The 19,778-nt window shown below is 42.8% G+C and overlaps 1 protein-coding gene across 2 annotated transcripts in view; it reads right to left on the bottom strand.

Moving 5' to 3' along the window:
• Positions 1-19,778, bottom strand: part of LOC118584362 (aminopeptidase O (putative)) — a 317,174-nt gene that overhangs the window by 250,195 nt on the left and 47,201 nt on the right. For both annotated transcript variants that reach the window (XM_036188550.1, XM_036188551.1), the window contains exon 3: positions 10,087-10,253. In XM_036188550.1, the coding sequence (XP_036044443.1) occupies positions 10,087-10,253 (167 nt within the window). The remainder of the gene's footprint in view (positions 1-10,086; positions 10,254-19,778) is intronic.

Raw genomic sequence — 19,778 nt, 5'->3', positions numbered from 1 at the left:
GGTCTCCTGATTATTCTAATTTTCAAATGATAATCTTTAAATAGACTGACAAAAGACAAATAAGGGTAGAAATCAGAAAACATTTTCTGTAGAGGAACAGAGAACAAAGGTTCTGGTCTTGTGACCCTTCCTTGTAAATTCTCACCTGTGCTTGGAAGACACTGCAGGTAATAGTCATAACCCAGTAAAGCTTATTTAAAAAACAGGCAGTGGTCAGAGTCTGTCAGTGGACTGCAGTATGCCAGTGTTTGAAAGCATCCAACCCTTACTGCTTACCCAGTAGAAACTGGAAGCTTTAGCCAAGTGGTCCTGGTTTTAAGGATAGAAGAAAGTCACCATGGACTTTTCCTAGTGAAAAGGAAAGCTGCTGAGGCCAGACCTGTGTCAGGGATGTCCTGAATGGAAGCCTAGAGAGGCCTCCATTGTGTGAATATGTGAAGTTGAAGCCTGGATTACCTTGGAGACCCCAAGATTTTGGAGATTCCAGAGCCATGGGATACACCTGCTAAGAGAAGCTGCTAAGAGGGAGTGGAACCAGCCCAAGAGAAAGAAGTGTGTTGCAATCAACAAAGCTGAAAGGAGTTGGAGATCTGAAGAATGCTTTGACATCAGACATGGATATGCAGAGTTTGGAGTTTGACCAGCTGGTTTTTGGTCAAGTATTTCCTCACTATGCTCCCTTCCCTATGTTTTGGAATGGTAATGTATATTGTGTGCCATTATATGTTGGAAGTATGTGATCTGTTTTTTGATTTTGATTTTATAGGGGATTACAGTTAAAAGATCATATGAATCAAAGAAAAGTCTTTGAACTTTGGATTTTAAAAGACTGTTGAGACTGTGATAGACTATGGAGACTTTTGAAGTTGGACTAAATACATTTTGCATTATGATATTGTTACAAGCTTTTGGGGGCTCAGGGAGTGGAATGTGGTAGTTTGAAAGAAAATGGCTTCCAAAGGGAGTGGCACTATTAGGAGGTATGGCTTTGTTGGAGTAGGTGTGGCCTTGGAGGAAGTGTGTCACTGTGGTGGTGGTGGTGGTGGGGGGCTTGAGGTCTCTTTTGCTCAAGTTTCACTCAAGATAACACTCACTTTACTTCCTGTTGCCTAAAAGATGTAGAACTCTCAGCTACCTCTCTAGCGCCATGTCTGCCAGCCCCCCCAACCCCACATTAAATGTTTTCCTTTATAAGAGTTGCTGTGGTCATGGTGTCTCTTCATAGCAATAGAAACCTAACTAAGACAAATACCAAGTGGTCAGCCCTGAAATCATATACATATAAATAATACAAAACAGACTGAGCAGACTGAATGTATGCATGGACATACGAAATAGCTGAAGGAAAGGAGTCATGATTATTCCAAGAGGGGTTGGAAAAAAGGAAAGGGAAGAGGGTCAATGATTAATGATATTTGAACTAAAAAATAAATATTATTTTAAAGTGTGAAGACCAACAGAGGAAGACACCGAATACCAACATCTGATCTACAGATACATGCACACACACATACATACACACACATTCACAAACTCATATACACTACACACACAAAAAGAAGAATAAAAGCCAAATGACATCAAAGCATGTCTGAGAAGCAAAGGTTGTTTTTAACAGATTGAAGGAAAATAGTAGGGAAGTGGATATCACATAGTTCACGGTGGGATAGGTATCCAATCACATACAGACATGGAGACACACAGACATACAGATGCTCACACAGGCAGGAAGACAGATCCACAAACTCTACACATAGCTTTCTGGACCCATCAGCATCACTCTCCTGCTATAAGGGCAATTCCACTTTAGCAAATCTTAATCTCAGCATCAAATTTAAGTTGTTGGTTTGAATGTTAGTAACTTAGTAAACTAGTGTATTTAATTTGTGATTTTATTTGCTTCTACAGTTGTGCAAGAGTTACAGTAGGTTTCTAGTTTTTAAAATATAATTCTAATATTAATGGCCTCGGTTAACTCTGGTGGATGAGGGGTTTTTGCTCCCGAGAACTAAAATAGGGCTGGAGAGATGGCACAGCTATTAAGAACACTGTATATTCTTGTAGAGTATCTGAGTTTGATTCCCAGCAGCCACATTTCAGTTCCAGGGGATGTGGCACCGTCTTCTGGCCTCTGCAGGTACAAGGCATGCACATGGTGCACATACACATGTTCAGAAAAAGAAAAATAATGTTCATGCTTGAGAAGCACTGCTATGCACATGGAGTCATATCTATGTGTCAGTACCAAAGCATGAATGAGAAAGTATGCAGGTGTGAAGAGGAGGAGGTGTAGCTGGAGTTTTCCTGCCTGGCTCACAGTCAGGACAAATATCTCTTACCCGCCAGTTCCACTGCCACTCAGAACCAACCAAGTAAGCACACAGAGACTTATATTGTTTACAAACTGTATGGCTGTGGCAGGCTTCTTGTTAACTGATTCTATCTTAAATTAACCCATTTCTATTAATCTATACTTTGCCACGTGGCTCATGGATTACCTGTACCTTACATCTCTCTTGTCATGGTGGTGGCTGGCAGTATCTCTCTGCCTCAGTCTTCCTGTTCCCAGAATTCTCTTCTCTGTTTGTCCCACCTATACTTCCTGCCTGGCTGCTGGCCAATCAGCATTTTATTTACACAGAGTGATATCCACAGCAAGGAGGTTGTTAAAGATAAAAGCATCTTTGGAGGTGTAGTTATCAGGGGGAAGTTGCTATGGAAATGCCCAGGTATCACTGTCTGCTGAAGACTTCAGGAGTTCATGCACTGAGTGAGTCAATTCCAAATGTCAGGGAGCCAGACAGAGAGAGCAGAGGAAGATCCTGAACAAATCAAGCACAATTGTCAACAGGACCTTAGAGCTGGGGCTATCAGTTAACTTCCAGCTGCTGAAGTAAGAGAGGGTTTCAGCCATATGTAGATGAACCACCAAGCAAAGGGAACTCAGCATGCAGAATCCTGTCTGCTACTGCATGTCAAAGAATAAGGCTATGGAGACTGGCTTCAACATCAAAGTACATAAAGACATCATTAAACACTCAAGAGGGAAAACAAACCTTGGAGATCAATTTATTACAGAAGCCAAAGCCAAACTAAGAAACTGGCTTTATTATTAATGATATAAGGAGATATAACTTCTAAGTACTAAGAATACAAAGCTATACACAGACACCAGGCTGACATGTCAGTTTGACAAACTGGGACCCAAGAAGAACAGCTTTTGTTTTTTAATAAGATGTGGAAATATCACATCATTTCAATCATGAATGAAATTAGTAAAGAACAAAAATATCATTCCCAAAAAGTTAGTGGTGCAGAGTAAAAGCATGGCTGAAGACTTGCAGAGAACTTGTCTAAGATATATAAAGTGCCAGGTCCCACCCCAACATAGTAAAGAAAGGTTTGGCACATAAATGAAGAGGCCAGCCTGAAGACTTGGAAGTATGTACTTTTACTCTGTGTCTAGAGCATTAGACAAATAATTCTCATGATCTCTACAATCAAAGACACATACCAAAAACCTCCAATGACCTGTGCAGATGCTGTGGTGGGATATTAGTCTAAGATGTGTAAATTCCATTGTGGAACATTTGTTTAACGTTGCAAAGATGTGGTGTATTCTCTTATGCTACAGTTGTTTAACTCTGTAAAACTATGTTTATTTTGCCTGTCTAAAACACCTGATGGTCTAATAAAGAGCTGAATGGCCAATAGCTAGGCAGGAGAGAGAGGATGGGCGTGGCTGCCAGGTAGAGAGAATGAATATAAAGAGAAAAAGAAGGGGGAGGAGCAAGAAAAGCAGAAGTACCTGAGTGGTGGCGGCACACGCCTTTAATCCCAGCACTTGGGAGACAGAGGCAGGCAGATCTCTGTGAGTTCGAGGCCAGCCTGGTCTACAGAGCAAGCTCCAGGACAGGCTCCAAAGCTACACAGAGAAACTCTGTCTCAGGGGAAAAAAAGGAAAAGAAAAGACAAAAAAAGGAGAAGAAGAAAGGACACCAGTGGCCAGCCACCCAGCCATGGAATAAGAAGGAAAGAAAGGAATACAGAGTAGAGAAAAGTAAAATTCCAGAGGCAAAATGTAGATAGGATAATTTAAGCAAAGCTGGCTAGAAACAATCCAAACTAAGGGCGGGCATTCGTAAGTTAGAATAAGTATCCATGTATTTATTTGGGAGCTGGCTGGGGGGCCCCCAAAAAAGTAAAAACAAAAACAAAAACAGACAAACAACAACAACAAAAACCCAACTACAGATGCTCTACAAATAAAAGCATAAGAATGTGCAGAAAGTGCATGAAAAATGCTTAACATCATTAGCTATCAGAGGAATCCAATCCGAAACCATGAGATAGCATTCCACAGAGGGTTAACTTCAAAGATGGATCATGCTAAGCACTTGCAATAGCCAACAACAACCAGAGCTCTCAGATGCTGCTAGCAAGAATACAAAGCCACAAGAGCACTTTAGACAAGACCTGGCAGATAATGAACCCCAATTTAAGTTTAGAAGCAAAAACAGATGCTTATCACACAATCTAGAAATTCTACTCTCAGAAATTCACCCAAGAGAAATGCAAGCCATGTCTACAAAAAAGCCACAAATATGAACAGAAATTACAGCATAATTTCTGAACTGGCCCAAACAACCTAAGTGTCTACAGTAGGTAAGTGGATGAAACTTGGCTCATTCACATGAAGAATCCTACCCATGGATTAAAGGCTGTTATGGGAGCAGCAGGCTGAGTTAAATCCAGGCCCACTGGAATACATAGCAGAGCTAACCTCTGGAGACAGAAATCAGGTCAGAGACACAGCAGAAAGGACTGGGAAGGATAAACGCACACCAGGAGACTTCTGGGTGATGGAAGCATCCTGTGCTACCACAGCACAGTGTTGAATCATGCAGGTATATGCAGTGGTCAGAGCTCATTGAACAACACATTTGAAAGTACACATTCAGTACAAGCAACTCATGCTGCAGTATGACAAAGGTACCACATCTAGATCTAAAGTTTGAATTACATGAAATTTCAAAACCCAAAGAGCATGTGGGCAGCAATGCCCAACTTATTTCAAAAATTAAACCTCAATGTAAGAGTTATCCTCAGAATGTCACATGAGTGATGACAGCATTAGCAGTTGTCTCAGAGAGGAAAACAGTGAAGTAGGAAATAGACATCTAGGGCTAGGCTGTGGAGTCCACAGAATAGTGCCAGCACCTGGGAGGCAGAGGCAGAAGGGTCAGAGAAGCTCAAAGTCAGCCAGCATCCTCATCCAGTCCTTACTTCAAGAAAAAAGTTAATATCTAGCCAAGAATTGTTCATAAGTGAATACATTTCATAGTCAATCAAAATATAAGAGGACACTAAGAAAATGAACTATAAATCCACTTTTGGTGAAAAAAAAATTCTTTTAAAATTTTTACCTCAAACAACTGAAAAACAATTTAAGCTCAAGAGATCAAGAATGAAAAATCAATTCAAACATGTAACTTGAAACTGGGTGAAATGTGAAACAATTAACAATACCTCCTAAAGATATAACACAAAGCAAAATACAGAGGAAAATGCATTTGAATCCCATATTGTATTAAACTTCCCAGTTCTCTAAAGGGAGACCAGCATACACATGTGTAATTTACTCAGCAAAAGAGAAAAGCTAAGTAAGTGAAACCATCAGCCTTGATGCCTAGGAAGCAGGTTATTAGGAAGCTGGGAAAGAGGAACAAGAAAGAAATCCTTACTGGGCTGGGACAGAACTCAGTTGGTAGAATGTTTTCCCTATACCATACTACATAGCAGGTCTGAGGGTAGCCTGGGGTATAGGAGTCCCTGTGTCCACATGTGTAGCACAGGCATTGAAACTAACAATTGAGAAATGGGACCTCATGAAGCTAAAATGTTTCTGTACAGCAAAGGGCACCATCAATCCAGTGAGGAGGCAGCCTAAAGAATGAGAAAGAAGTCTTTAGCAGCTATACATCTAACAAAGGGTTAATGTCCAGCATATAGCAAGATTAATCTAAACTAAACACCAATTGGGAGGTTTGTACCCAATTTAAAACTGGGGCATGAAATTAAAACAGAATTTTCAAAAGAAAAAAATACAAATGGCTGAGAAATATTTTAAACATCCTTGACCATGAGAGGAATACAAATTTAAACTATTTTGAGATTTCATCCTACCCAAGTTACAATAGCTAAGATAAAAAAAAAAAAAAGACAACAAACACTGGCTTGGATGTAGGAAAGAGGAACATATATTCACTTTTGGTGAGAGTGAAAACTGGTGTCGCCTTTGCAAAGTAAGTGTAGAGGTTCCTCAAAAAGCTAGAAATAGATCTACCTTATGATCCAGCTGAATGACTCCCAAGACTATTCCCAAAGGACTCTATAGCCACAAAACAGAGAGAGCATAGATGTCCATCAACTGAAGAATGGATACTGGAAATGTGGTGCATTTACACAATGGACTGTTATTCATTTGTTTAAAAAAATGAAATTACAAAATCTGCACATAAATGGATAGAGCTATAAATAATCATTCTGAGTGAGGTTACAGACCAGAAACACAAACATGGCATGTTCTTTCTCTTGTGTGGATGACTGCTGTGAACACTCAGATATGCGTGCTTAGGTAAAGTACCCACAGAAGTCAGGGAACTAGTAAGCAGCCATGGGGGAGGACACCAAGGAAAAGAGGATGGAGTGCAGGAAGTCTGAAGGGGAAGGGAATGCTGGAACAGAAGGGTTGAATGTGGTGAGAGTGGAAAGGCAGAGTGGAGAAGGGAGTGCAGGAAGGATGAGAAGCAACAAAAAAGACCTAGGAAAATGCCATTGAAACCTACTACTGCAGGATTTTTATATATATACAAAATATATTTATAAATACATACATACATACATACATACATACATACATAAATAAATAAATAAATAAATATTTATATATACACACACACACACACTTTTTTTTCTTACAAATGTACAAGAGGTTTAGAGGAAGTTACCCTAAAACAGGGAACATCACTTCCCCCAGATACCATAGACTCAAATAAAAAGCCCACTGGTAGGATAGGTTATCTCTCTTTGAGTTGTCAGTGGAGTCCCATAGATTCCCCAAACAGTGCAGGCTATTGTTGTTACTCTAGTTTACCTTCCAGAACTTTATGGTAAGGCCATGTTCCTGAAGATATTATATATCTGATTCATAGAACATGACAAAATCAAGCTGGTACTGATCTGGAAGATTCATCCCTACTGGCTAGTTTCCATAGTGCTGGAAGGTTCTATGCACACTACAGGCGGAGAAAAAGAATCAGCAGTTTTATCCAGCTTGAAGCCTGTGAGCTACTGTAATCCAGCTGTGATATCGAAAGATGCACCCAGTGCTGTAAAAGTGTCATGAATGCTCCAGGAGCAAACAACCACTTTCTGACTACTGCATGTAAAGCCTGCTTCACAGAATGGAACCCATGCATGGTACCTTTAACTGGAACTAAAAACTCATGGGTGGCTGTCATAAGTCCTAAAGAACCTAGTGCTATCATTCTGCTAAATGGACATAGTAATAAACTGTCCCTAAGCAATTATCTCTGTGCCCATAGACTAATGCATTTGTCAACCCACATCAGAGAAGCTTCTTTTTACAGTGCAAAGACTTACAACCAGTCAATGTGCACAGAATAAGAAATGGGACATCTATATCGCATCCCCTCCCTGCAAGGCTTGGAGGTTATCTTGGAAGAAGTCAAGGACAGATTGTAGGACCAAAGGAAATGGATGTCTGCAGCAAAATGGTGTTTGCTGAACATGATAGTGTGGGATGCCGGAACTCACAGCACCTGACACAGCCTGCAGAAGACCAAGCCAGCCAAAACTGGCAGCACAGATTGGGGAGGAACAAAGGAAGTGCCGCTCCTAGCTGAGGAGCTTCTCAGTTGAGGGCTGCTGGGAGAGGGAGAGTCCATTTTCTTCAGGCATATGGCCCTGAGAGGCTGCCAGGCTCCAGCAAATGGCCCACACCCAAGCACATACAGGGAGCACTAAATAGAGGGAAAAGTGGGGCGGGGAGGGGGAGGAATTGGGTAGATGGGATAAGGGGGTGAATTTGATCAAAATTCAAACGTGCATGTATGAAATTCTTCAATAATTAAAAAAATGGTATATGCATGGGCAAAGGCTGTCTCAAATGGACTGCAATGAAAATGTTAACCTCCACTCCAAATTTTAAAAAGTAAAAAGAGACTTTTATGTCCTGTGTTCATTTGTAAATATATTACCTAAAGCAGTTCTACATTTAAAACTAAAAATGTTAAGCTCAAGAATCTGGTAAATATGCAACTAGTCTAACCTACAATGAAGCAGATGTCATAAATCATATCAGATAAATCCAGCAACCCTGAGGCTTTCTCTTATATTTTTGGTTGTGAGCCTAGCCTTTAATGGCTGAGCCATCTCTCCAGCCCCCCTGAGGCTTTCTATGTGGAAAATAGTTAATGATTTAGATTATCAAGCTAAAGTGGACCCTTGCCTGACCCATCAGCACCATTCTGCAAGCCACAGATTATCAGCATTAGGTAAGACAGCATGATCTAGAAAATACTGTGTGTCACATGACATAGCCTAGACATGCTCCAATTCAGACCCCACTGTGGTGATATAGTATGTACCCTAACAAACTTGCCTGAGGATCAGAGGGCAGAACCAGCCACTAGATTAGACATAGAGGTCAGGCAGTGGTGGCACACACCTTTAATCCTATCACTTGGGAGGCAGAGATCTGTCTGGATCTCTGTGAGTTCAAAACCACACTGGGCTACATGGGATTGATCCAGTATAGGAGAGAAACAGAGCCAGGCAGTGGTAGCACACACCTTTAATCCCAGCACTTGAGATCTCATGCCTTTGCTTGGGAAGCACACATGCCTTTAATCCCAGGAAGTTATATGGCAGGGCAGAGAAAGGCATATAAGGCATGAGGAAACAGGAACTCACCCTCTTTAGGCTGAAGATTTTGTAGAGGTAAGAACCAGTGGCTGGCTGTTCTGCTTCTCTGATCTTTCAGCTTTCATCCTGATATCTGGCTCTGGGTTTTTTATTAAAAGACCATTTAAGATTCGAACAACAGCCTACCACTTATTCATTCATCCAGTCATCTCCTTGGGAACCTAATACAACCACATTGATAACAGGGAAATGATCTGGTGATCAAAATATCCACCAATGTGAGAGTCAGGCAGATTCTGATGTACTCAGACAATTTAAAAAAATGCTAACATTTTAAATTATATTTCTAAAATGCGTAGCGACCTAAAGTATGTTCAATGTATACCATTAACAAGAAAAGCAGAGGCACTCTTGCACACCATAACTAACGACAATTCAGTACCTCTTGACATACTTGGGTCTTAAGTACTGGGGGGATGCGACATGTAAGCAGTCATTCTTTCCAAATTATTTCATTCTAGTTCTGACTTTTTATGTATTTTCAAGTTTCTTTGTTAAGTGTGTGAAAGGGAACACCATATTTTACAATAATAAATGGTACTTTTCCTTGGCATCAGCATGCTGAAGACAACATCAAATGGACAGTGGTGACTGAACAAGCAAGTACCTCATAAAAGACCTGGGTGATGTGTTGGCTCTCAACACCATCTTTCTAACGCACCCTGGGTTCAGGTTTCCAAGCTCAGCAAGCTGGCTAGCCTGAGTACTACCTCTCAGAAAAACAGACAACCACATATGGATACCACGTCCAAACCACACTTAGCTCAACTCTAATGTGTTTCCATGACATAGCTGCCTATCCAGGAAGTCTTCAACTAAGACCACCCACTTTTGTTCCACAAACCATCAGGTAAGAGTCACTCTGGAATCATCTATGAATTGGCAACTTTGTCATGGACAGTCTGGAACCCCATACCCAGACTCCCAAGTGCCCCTCCCCAACCCTGTGCATCTTCTGTCAGGATTTTTGTTCCAACCTCACCAGCAAAGCTGCTCCTCAGAGGCTATAGCACAGCTGAGGGGCCCCTGGGTCCAGTGTGTGTCACACCCAAATAAGAAAGAACACATATACGGTACCTTCTTGAAGTGGTGTGGGCTTGGCAGAATTTTCCCCACTCATTAAAACAACAAAAGATGCAGCTGCTCGAACTGTAGCCTGCCATGTTGACATGGCAATGGGTGGTTCCTGGCATGGAAAAAGGGCCCTGTTGTTGATGGGGGATCCCATAGTATAAACACATGGCCTGCAGAAGAAAGACAAAGACAGAAAAGGGAAGAATCTTTAAAATGAGTTGTCATTGATCTCACCACCATGGCAGGAAGGTCAAGTTGAGCTTTCCAAGTAGAAACATTTGAGGCTTTGTAGCTGACTCACATTGAACTGAACATGCCAAGGGCCTGCTAAGTCAATAGCTCAGTGGTTATTCCTCCCAAAGGAATCAAATGTGTGAAAAGATGTTTGTGTCAGGGGTAGTGGGGTGTGTGTGTGTGTGTGTGTGTGTGTGTGTGTGTGTGTGTGTGTGTGTATGTTTTAAGAGAAAAAAATTTGGATAAGGTTTTAAATACTATTCTGTGAAGTTATAATTTATGCTCCCCTTAGGCCTTTCTGCCTTCAAAGGAAAAAAGTTTCAGTGACATTCTTACAGTGTTTTTGGAAAGTATTTTGGAAAAGAAAACATGGCTGGAGATCTCTGTGATTATTAATCTTGGAAAAACAAGCGGTGGTCTCAAAGCCAGTATTGGCAGGCAGACCCTCCCGGTCCTGGAAAATGCCTTTTCAGATGGAGCCCTTGTTGGGATCCTTGTGTGGAAGCCAAGAACAGCGCTTGGCACAAACAGAATGGTAGAGGTCACAGCAACCAGGCTTAGAAGACCATAGGAACAAGCACATTACCAAAGCAAGGTATGAAACCAACAGCATGAGTTAGTCACTCCAAGAATAAACCCTCCCAAACCAAGAAGAAACTCTTTCTATAATTAAGTCACAGTTAACAGAGCTGGTAAAGACCTGCAAAATCAGAGTATTCCATTCTTATGCCACAGAGAAGGCACACCACTGACTCCTCAGGATAACAACTTAGGAAAAGAATGGCACTCTATTGTTTTGTTTTGTTTGAGTTATGACAAATGTCAATTAAGCAGCTTGAGTTACAATGTAAAGGAACCAGCTACTAGTTGTTTCAGATAAACTGTTTTCATTGACATCATTATGATTGAACATTAATCTGTCTGTACGATATATGAAAGAACACACAAGAGGATGGCTTTCTTCTATCATCAAGGCCCAGTAAAGAAAGGAGAAGGCAAGGTAGGGTCTAGAAAGCAGAGATAACTTAATACAAAGAACTGTAACACGAATGATAGAGTGAAGCAGGGGGCAGTGAGGCAAGCCAGGAGCTGTGTTCATAGAATAGGCAAAGGAAAAACATCCATCTAACCCCAATATGCTTGCTATTCACCTTAAAGAGCATCGTAACAGAGAGTCTGTAGGAAACAGTTCAGAACCATATAGTCATTCTCTGCTGACTACCATGCAGAATGGTCTTTTCAGGAGAGAAGGGGACAATTTCTGGTTTGGAAAGTTCCAAGCTTGCCTCTTCCCATCAAATCAATCTTTGTTAGAGGCTTTGATCAGCAATCAGCAACTAGAGAGCTGACTATAGGAGAAGTGGGGTTGTGTGGCTTAATGGGGCCTTTCTAAAATGAGGCAAATGGCCAGACTAGGAGTTACAAACACAGGAGTTCACCCAGAACTATCTAGAAGCTTCCAAGGGTTACGAAGTATCCATGCTTCTAATTTATTTCCATTTATTATTGTATCTAATACTTTTACAACCTTGTGTTTCAACAAAACTGTGAAACAGTCTCCACTACTGCCTACAGTGGGCAAACTTCTTGCTTTCTTTTGCCACACACGAAATCCAACATTTCTAGTAGAGGAAGTTCCATCAATGATGTCCTCCTCTGTCCTTCTCTTTAATTCCATTTCATGGTACCATTACCAAACCCAGAACTGATCAATATCATATAGATAGCAAGTCTAAAGACACTGTTGCTTTGAAATGGACAGGACTTACTCAAGAGAGGCATTTTTTCATGTAGAATAAGCAAGCTCCCTGCAAGGGCAAAGGCAAGCTTTGGTCTTTGGAAGCCCCTCCTGGGGTCAGGTGGGAATGTGGAGATCCTTTCATGAAATCTTCCCACATTACACATAAAGAAATTAGGGTCTGGTTGCAAATGACTTGGCTATAGTTGCTTGACTTGTTGGCAGTGTAGCTACAAATAGCACTCTCAAATGTCTAGGCTCTTGCCTTCCAATTTTACAATATACTCCACTAATCCTTGGTTATATAGGCCACTGCTATTTGTTATTTTCTGTTGATACTTGATTCCTTTAGATTGAGCTTGGGGAATCCTGTTGAAGAGATTGTATGAGCCAGAGGGTCAACGACATCACAAGAAAGCCCACAGAATCAACTAACCTGGGCTTACAGGAGCTCATAGAGTCTGAAATGAAAACCAGGGAGCCTGCATGGAACTGATCTAGGCCCTCTATATTTATAAGTGACAGTTATGTAGCTTGGTATACTTGTGGAACTCCTAACAATGGGAGCACGGGCTGTCCCTAACACTCTGGCTGACTCTTGGGACCCTATTCCTCATACTGGGTCGCCTTGCCCAGCCTAAATACAAGGGAGGGGCTTAGTCCTACTGCAACTTGATATGCCATGTTTTGTTGACACTCATGGGCACCTGCCTCTCTCTGAACAGAAACTGTGGAGTGGATTGGGGGGATGGGAAAAGGGGAGGAGAGGGAGGGAATAGGAAGAGAAGAGGGAGGAGAAACTGTGGTCAGAATGTAAAATAAATAAATAAATTTAATTAATAAAAAGATAGTTTTAGCTAGGTGTGGTGGTGCATGCCTTCAATCTAAGCATTTTAGAGGTCAACCTGGTTTACCAGGACAGACAGGGCTACGTAGAGAGGCCCTGTCTCAAAGACAAAGGTTTTTGTTTGTTTGTTTGTATTTTAATTTTGTGGTCTTTTGAGACAGGATTACTTCCCTGTGACTAAGGATGACCTTGAACTCACAGAGACCTGCCTGTCCCTTCCTTCCCTGTGCTGGAATTTAAAGGGGTGTGCCACCACACCTGACTCAAATTTCTTTTAAAAAGCAAAGGACATTATCAACCTAGTGAAGAGGGAGGCCAGAGATGGAAAAAATATTCATCAGCTATACATCTGACAGAGGGTGCCAAAAACATACAAAAAACTAAAAACAAACAAAAAGCAGCTGAGAAATAAATATTTAATATCCTTAGCCATAAGAGAAATAAAATTTAAACTATTTTGAGATTTCATCTTACCCAAGTCTGAATGACAAAAAAAAGAAAAAAAAAAAGAAAAAGAAAAGAAAAGAAAGAAAGGAAGAAAGGGAGAAAAAGTCAACAAATGCTTATGTGAATATGGGAAAGGAAACACTTATTCATTGCTGGTGGGAGTGTAAACAAAATGCAGTTTCCTCAAAGAGCCAGAAATATATCTACCATATGATCCAGCTATAGTGCTCCTGGGCATATTCCCAAAGGACTCTACATCCTACAACAGAGACAACTGCTCATCCCCATCCATTGCTACTCTAGTCACAATAGCCAAGAAACACAAACAACGTAGAAGACCAGCCATGGATGAGTGGATAATCAAAATGTGGTTCACATATAGAAAATGGAATATTATTTAACTGTAAAGAAATAATGAGATTTGCAGATAAATGGATGGTGCTGGCAATAATCTTTAAAAGGTAACCCAGACCCAGAAAGATAATATCTGTGTGTTATCTTATATGTAGATTTGAATCTTATGTGTGTTTAAACTGGAACACTCATAGAGGTTGTTAGTAGTTATGTGCGGCGCTAGGAACACGTCCCGAACACGACAAGACCACAGGAGAGTTTTATTAAAGAGGATAGAGGTGACAGGCCTGGGTGAAACACATGTGGGGAGAGAGAGACAGAGAGAGACTGAGAGCCTCGCGCAAGATGGCGCCGGCTTTTTAAAGGTTGGGCCGCGCATGCGTACAGGCACTCCTGTGGGTACTCCACGCATGCGTGTAGATTACATGGCTGCGCGCGCGCTTTACGCAACCACGTAAGGCCACAGAGTCCCGGTCCCGCGAGATGTCTGACCCGGAGATGGCTATTCTACACCGGAAATAGTTAGGCGGTCCGCCGGGCAAGCCCAACCGTGTAATTGTCTATCATTCCCGACTCTCATGTTTTTTAAAAAAGAAAAAATGTGGATAGATGGGTATGGGACGCCGTTTCTCTCGAAGACTGCTTCAGGCTGAATGGTGGACGTTGATTGGTTTTGGGGGGAGATGGGGAAGCCGTCTCCTGAAGTTCTGGGATGAAATCCTGTAGTTGTGTCCATCCTCCAAGGTGTGGCTGATCCTAGGATGAGATCCTGTAGCTGTCCGTCCTCCATGGTGTGGCTGGGAACCTTCTATCTGACAAAACACTGGTGACATAAAAGCTTAGACAAAAGATTCATTATTATTTTGTTTTTGGAGTTGACATTTATCTGAGGTAGATCTGGCCTGTCCGGATGGAGACATGTTAAAGGTGGCTGTGATGTTTAAGTACTCTGCTTAATTTTTTACCTGAGACAAGCCTCATTTGAGGTGGTTTATTTAAGGCACCTGTTTGTTTTGCTAGTTTAGCGTTTGGAAAACACAGGTGATCAGTTACTGAGTGTTGAACAGTGACAAACTGTTATATCCTTACCGCCTGGATATTTTGACGGTCCCTTTTGCCTCCGGCTCTATGTGGCCCTAGTTGGGAAATTCCTCTGGAATTGGTGACAAGGCAGTGGATCCTGGTGTCCTCTGGAGCTTGAGAGTGGAAGAGAACTTATTTTTTGAATTAGGGACAAGGCAAAGATCGTGGCCCTGTCTGTATGCACATGAGAAACACAGGCGGTAACTTTGAAATGAGACAATGAGCTCTTATCTTAGTTGGAAATCTTTTTCATTAAGTAACTCTGAAAGTACAATTAAATCTGGTGAGGGAAGTAAGGCTGTCCTCTGTTCCCAACAATAGGAGGAGTGACATCCTAAACTCCCAGGACTGAGTCAATGGCTCTGGTGTCCAGAAGGAATGAAAATGATCGCTTCCCTGCTGAGTTCTGGGTTCCCTGCTGTGTCTGTAGCCAAGCCTAGGTTTGTTGGAGGTCTTAGCTTGCTGTACCCATGCGTCTTGGCGCCTGGGGGCAGTCAGCTGACTGGTTGTCTTTCTAGGCAGCACAAGGACAAGGCTGTTGATGGGCAGGGCATTTGTTAGCCCATGGCCTTTTTCATTTAAAATAGGGACCCAACAGCTTTAGGGAGTCAGCGAGTGCCAGCATTTGGCAATTTCGTTTTCGGGCTTTTTTCCTGACACACCTTAAATGCCACAGATGACTCTTTTGTCCGTGGGGTCAGGAGCCTTGTTCTCCAGATACTTAACTTTTAGCTGGGAACAAGAGATGGATTTTACTCTATGTCCTGAATTTTTCCTGACGATTGGTGGCTTAAGGACAGCTTTTGGAAGGATCTGCCAGTAGGCAGACTGTAAACCAATCCTTTGGAAGACTTGCTTGAGGCTATAAGCTGATTTCTTTTGGCTTAGGAGCCATCCCGATTATTGTAAACTTAATTGTTTAGATCTCAGCTATTTTTAGACCCGTCTGTGATTCTCAAGGCAGTTTGAGAATGAGTGGGTGGAGTTAGGGCAATTCTTAGGAACCGCCCAAGCCTGCGCATTTGAGCCCGCCCACCAATGGCGCGAAAGTCAGACAGAGGTTACACGTGGCAGACGCCTTAGTGGGAAAGGGAAGAAAGGATTTAGAGCTTTAGCAGAAAGTTTGGAGATGAAGCAACTCTTATTTTCACGTTTACTGGCTGAAGTACCTGCCACACGGTTATGTGGTCAGGTTTACCGGTACCGCAAAGCTGTTAAGTGGCCATATTTACCGGTACCGCCCCATCCGCCAAAGTAAGTGGGTGGTAAATGCCCTCTGTCCCATGGCTGTAACTGAGTGGAAAATAAAAAATTAAAATAACAAACCGGGATCAGACTTCAACTCAGGCCTCCTGAGAATGAAGTAAGATCTAAGCTCAGCTAAGAGCTGCAACTGTGCTGCCGTGGATCCACCCGGTAGACCCAGACGCCATTCTTGCTCCGAGCAAAAATGTGCCTGCCAATGCCAGCACAGCCTGGACAACCCCCGGGATTGTCCGTCGTAAACATATAGCTCAGATTTCAGCCATTAGAACAGCAGACTCAGTGTGAAAAATCGTGGCGGTATCAATAATGGAAAGCTATGCTTCTCGTGGCTGGCCACCATCCTCGGCGGCCAGCAGGAGGTGCGTGCTGGTTGGCGGAAGAATCACAAGCCATGGTTACCTTTTTAGAGCTTTTAGAGAGAGAGAAAGCTAAGATAAAGAGCAACTCTTTCCATTTGCCTGTTCGCTGGTCAGAATTAGATAACTCCCGTAAAAGATTGGGATTTTTTGTTATTTTTTAAAGCATACTTGGGCCGTCTCTCAGTACAGAGACGGATAAGCTTAGGAATCTGTAAGTAGGGCTGATCAAGTTGGAAAACTTATTTCCCATGTCTGCAGCGGAGAGACAAAAACGAAAAATAAACATGATCCAGAGCCAAGACCTCCCGGAGGTCTGGACAGATCTCGGGCACAAGCCGCCTTATCAGCTCGTCAGCCGATAAGCGGGGGCCCGCTGTGTGAAGGAAGGTCTCCCCGGGAGCCCTCAATGCCCAGCTACCCCGTCGGGTGCAAAGAACGTGCCGGCTTCACACAGCCCTCAGGATGCACCTGACGGTGGTGGTCCCTTTATGAAATATCTCAAGCTGCAGACGTGGGAGGTGGCTGGAAATCCGGCCCGCGATGGGGGCCAGCCGTGGCCAGTAAAGAAAAGGGGAAAACTCACCAATCAGTAGCGGTGTTGTATGCGGGTTTGTGCGACCAGGTAAATGGAGAGTGGTCTGTCGCGAACGGAGCAGAGTTCCCGGCGTGTGTAGCGCAGTTTCCGTCCCGGTTCCCGGGTTTCCAGGCACAGAGCGCCCGGAAGCGCCCGTTTTCGCACGGCACTAATGTTAGTAGTTATGAGGCGCTAGGAACATGTCCCGAACACGACAGAACCACTGGAGAGTTTTATTAAAGAGGATAGAGGTGACAGGCCTGGGTAAAACACACGTGGGGAGAGAGAGAGACAGAGAGAGACTGAGAGCCTCGCGCAAGATGGCACCGGCTTTTTAAAGGTTGGGCCGCGCATGCGTACAGGGACTCCTGTGGGTACTCCACGCATGTGTGTAGATTACATGGCTGTGTGCGCGCTTTACACAACCACGTAAGGCCACAGAGTCCCGGTCCCGCGAGATGTCTGACCCGGAGATGGCTATTCTACACCGGAAATAGTTAGGCGGTCCCCCGGGCAAGCCCAACCGTGTAATTGTCTATCATTCCCGACTCTCATGTTTTTTAGAGTCCTCAAGACCAATGGACTCCTGGGTGAAACACATGTGGGGAGAGAGAGACAGAGAGAGACTGAGAGCCTCGCGCAAGATGGCGCCGGCTTTTTAAAGGTTGGGCCGCGCATGCGTACAGGCACTCCTGTGGGTACTCCACGCATGCGTGTAGATTACATGGCTGCGCGCGCGCTTTACGCAACCACGTAAGGCCACAGAGTCCCGGTCCCGCGAGATGTCTGACCCGGAGATGGCTATTCTACACCGGAAATAGTTAGGCGGTCCGCCGGGCAAGCCCAACCGTGTAATTGTCTATCAGAGGTCAGGGAGCTAGTAAGTGTCCATGGGGAGGAGTGGTTTCAAGGACGAGAAGACAGAATGCAGATAGTATGAGGGAAGAAAGAGGAATGGAACAAGAAGGGTTAAATAGCATGGGGATGGAGGGACAGGGGTATGGGGTGGCCTTATACTAAAGGCCTTTGAAAATATATATGGAAGCCTACTACTGCAGAAATTTTCTAAAATACACACATACACACAAGAAAGTTTAAACAGAGTTATTCTAAAACAGGGGAACAATGTCTCTCCTCATTCACCATAATTATTAAACGTCCACCTCCAATCAAGTTACCTTTCTTTGAGTTGTTTGTCAGTGGGATTCCACAGATCCCCTCCCAAAACATTGCAGGCTACTGTCATTGTCTTGGTTACCCTCTAGAACTTGATGAAAAGACCCTATTGCTGAAGATGCCACATACTTGGGTCACAGAACAAGAGAAATCAAGCTAGAATCACTTGGAAGCTTCATCCCTACTGGGTAGCTTTCTCAGTGCTGGAAGGTTCAGTGTACACTACTGGGAAAGAAAAAAAGAATCAACACACATATACAGTTATGAATCCTGTGAGCGACAGTGACTAGCCTGGAACAATATGCCCACTGGTGTGATAGTATTGTGAATGTTATAGGAGAAATCAACCACTTTCTTACTGGACTTAAAGGCTGTTCCACAAAATGAAATCCATTCCTGGTACTGTTAACAGGGCCAAAAACACACTGCTGGCTGTCAGAGGCTCTAGAGGAGAAACTAGTACAGTAATTCCCCTAAATTAACATAATAATAAACTGCCCCTAAACTCTTATCTCTATTATACCCATAGAGCACCTCTCAACCTTCAATGGAGAAGCTTCTTTTTAAAGGAGGTGGTAACTAACACAGAGACTTACAACCAGTCATTGTGGTGAGAATAAGAAACTTTGGGGTGCTCAGCTCTAAACAATACATCTATGTCACATCCCCTGAGCTCAGGAGTCATGACAGAAAGAGGGAGCAGAAAAAGTCAAGAGACAGTGGACATCTGCAGCAAAACAGGGCTGCTGTACAAATCAACTCATAGTGGCTGTGGCTATATATACAAGATCTGTACAGAAAGATTGTAAGAGCCAGACATATGTGGATAACTCCAAGGAAACAGTGTCTTCCAGATACAACAGATACACATATGAACTCACAGAGACTGTGGCAGCATGCACAAGAACTGTACAGGCTCTAGCCAGACAGCTCAAAGCACTGAGAGGGGAAGTTGGGCATGGGGTCCTACCCCAACCAAGAAGTTATCTGCAACTTATACCCACTGGCAAAGGGGAAATCAGCTTTTCCACTGGAGTGTCACTAGGTGTTATCAACCACACTCCAGGACAGGTCAGGAGTAGTTGGCAACACAAAATGAACTCAGTGGCATTTCTGTGGACCTTTTTGCTTCATTTTGCTTTGTTTTGTCATTTTTGTCTTATTGAGCTTGTGCCTGTTTTGATTTACATTTTTGTGTGTTTTTCTTTTTTGAAAAAGAGAAGGAACATAAAGTTAAAGTTGGGAGGGGTGGGGAGGTAGAAAAGTGTTGTGGAATAACCTTTTTGTACACTGTGAAGATTTGTCACTTTGATTGGTTTAATAAAAAGAGGAATGGCCAATAGCTAGGCAGGATTTCTGAGGCAAAGGGGATGCTGGAAAGAAGAAAGACAAAGACAAAGGAAGATACCAGGAGTCTAAAAGGAAGCAGCATGGGCATTACAAAGTAAAGGTAACCAAGCCATGTAAAAGAACATAGATTAAAAGATATGGGTTAATTTAAGTTATAAGTGCTAGTTAGAAACAAGCCTAAGCTATCATCCAAGCTTTCATAAATAATAAGTCTCTGTGCTGTTTTTTGGGAACTGGCAGGCAGGGCAGAAAAGTCCAACTACAAAG

This window comes from Onychomys torridus, chromosome 5 (assembly GCF_903995425.1).
Source record: "Onychomys torridus chromosome 5, mOncTor1.1, whole genome shotgun sequence".
NCBI classification, from domain to species: domain Eukaryota; kingdom Metazoa; phylum Chordata; class Mammalia; order Rodentia; family Cricetidae; genus Onychomys; species Onychomys torridus.
Note: the sequence above shows the minus strand (reverse complement) of the source record. Positions and strands in the feature narration are given on the sequence as shown.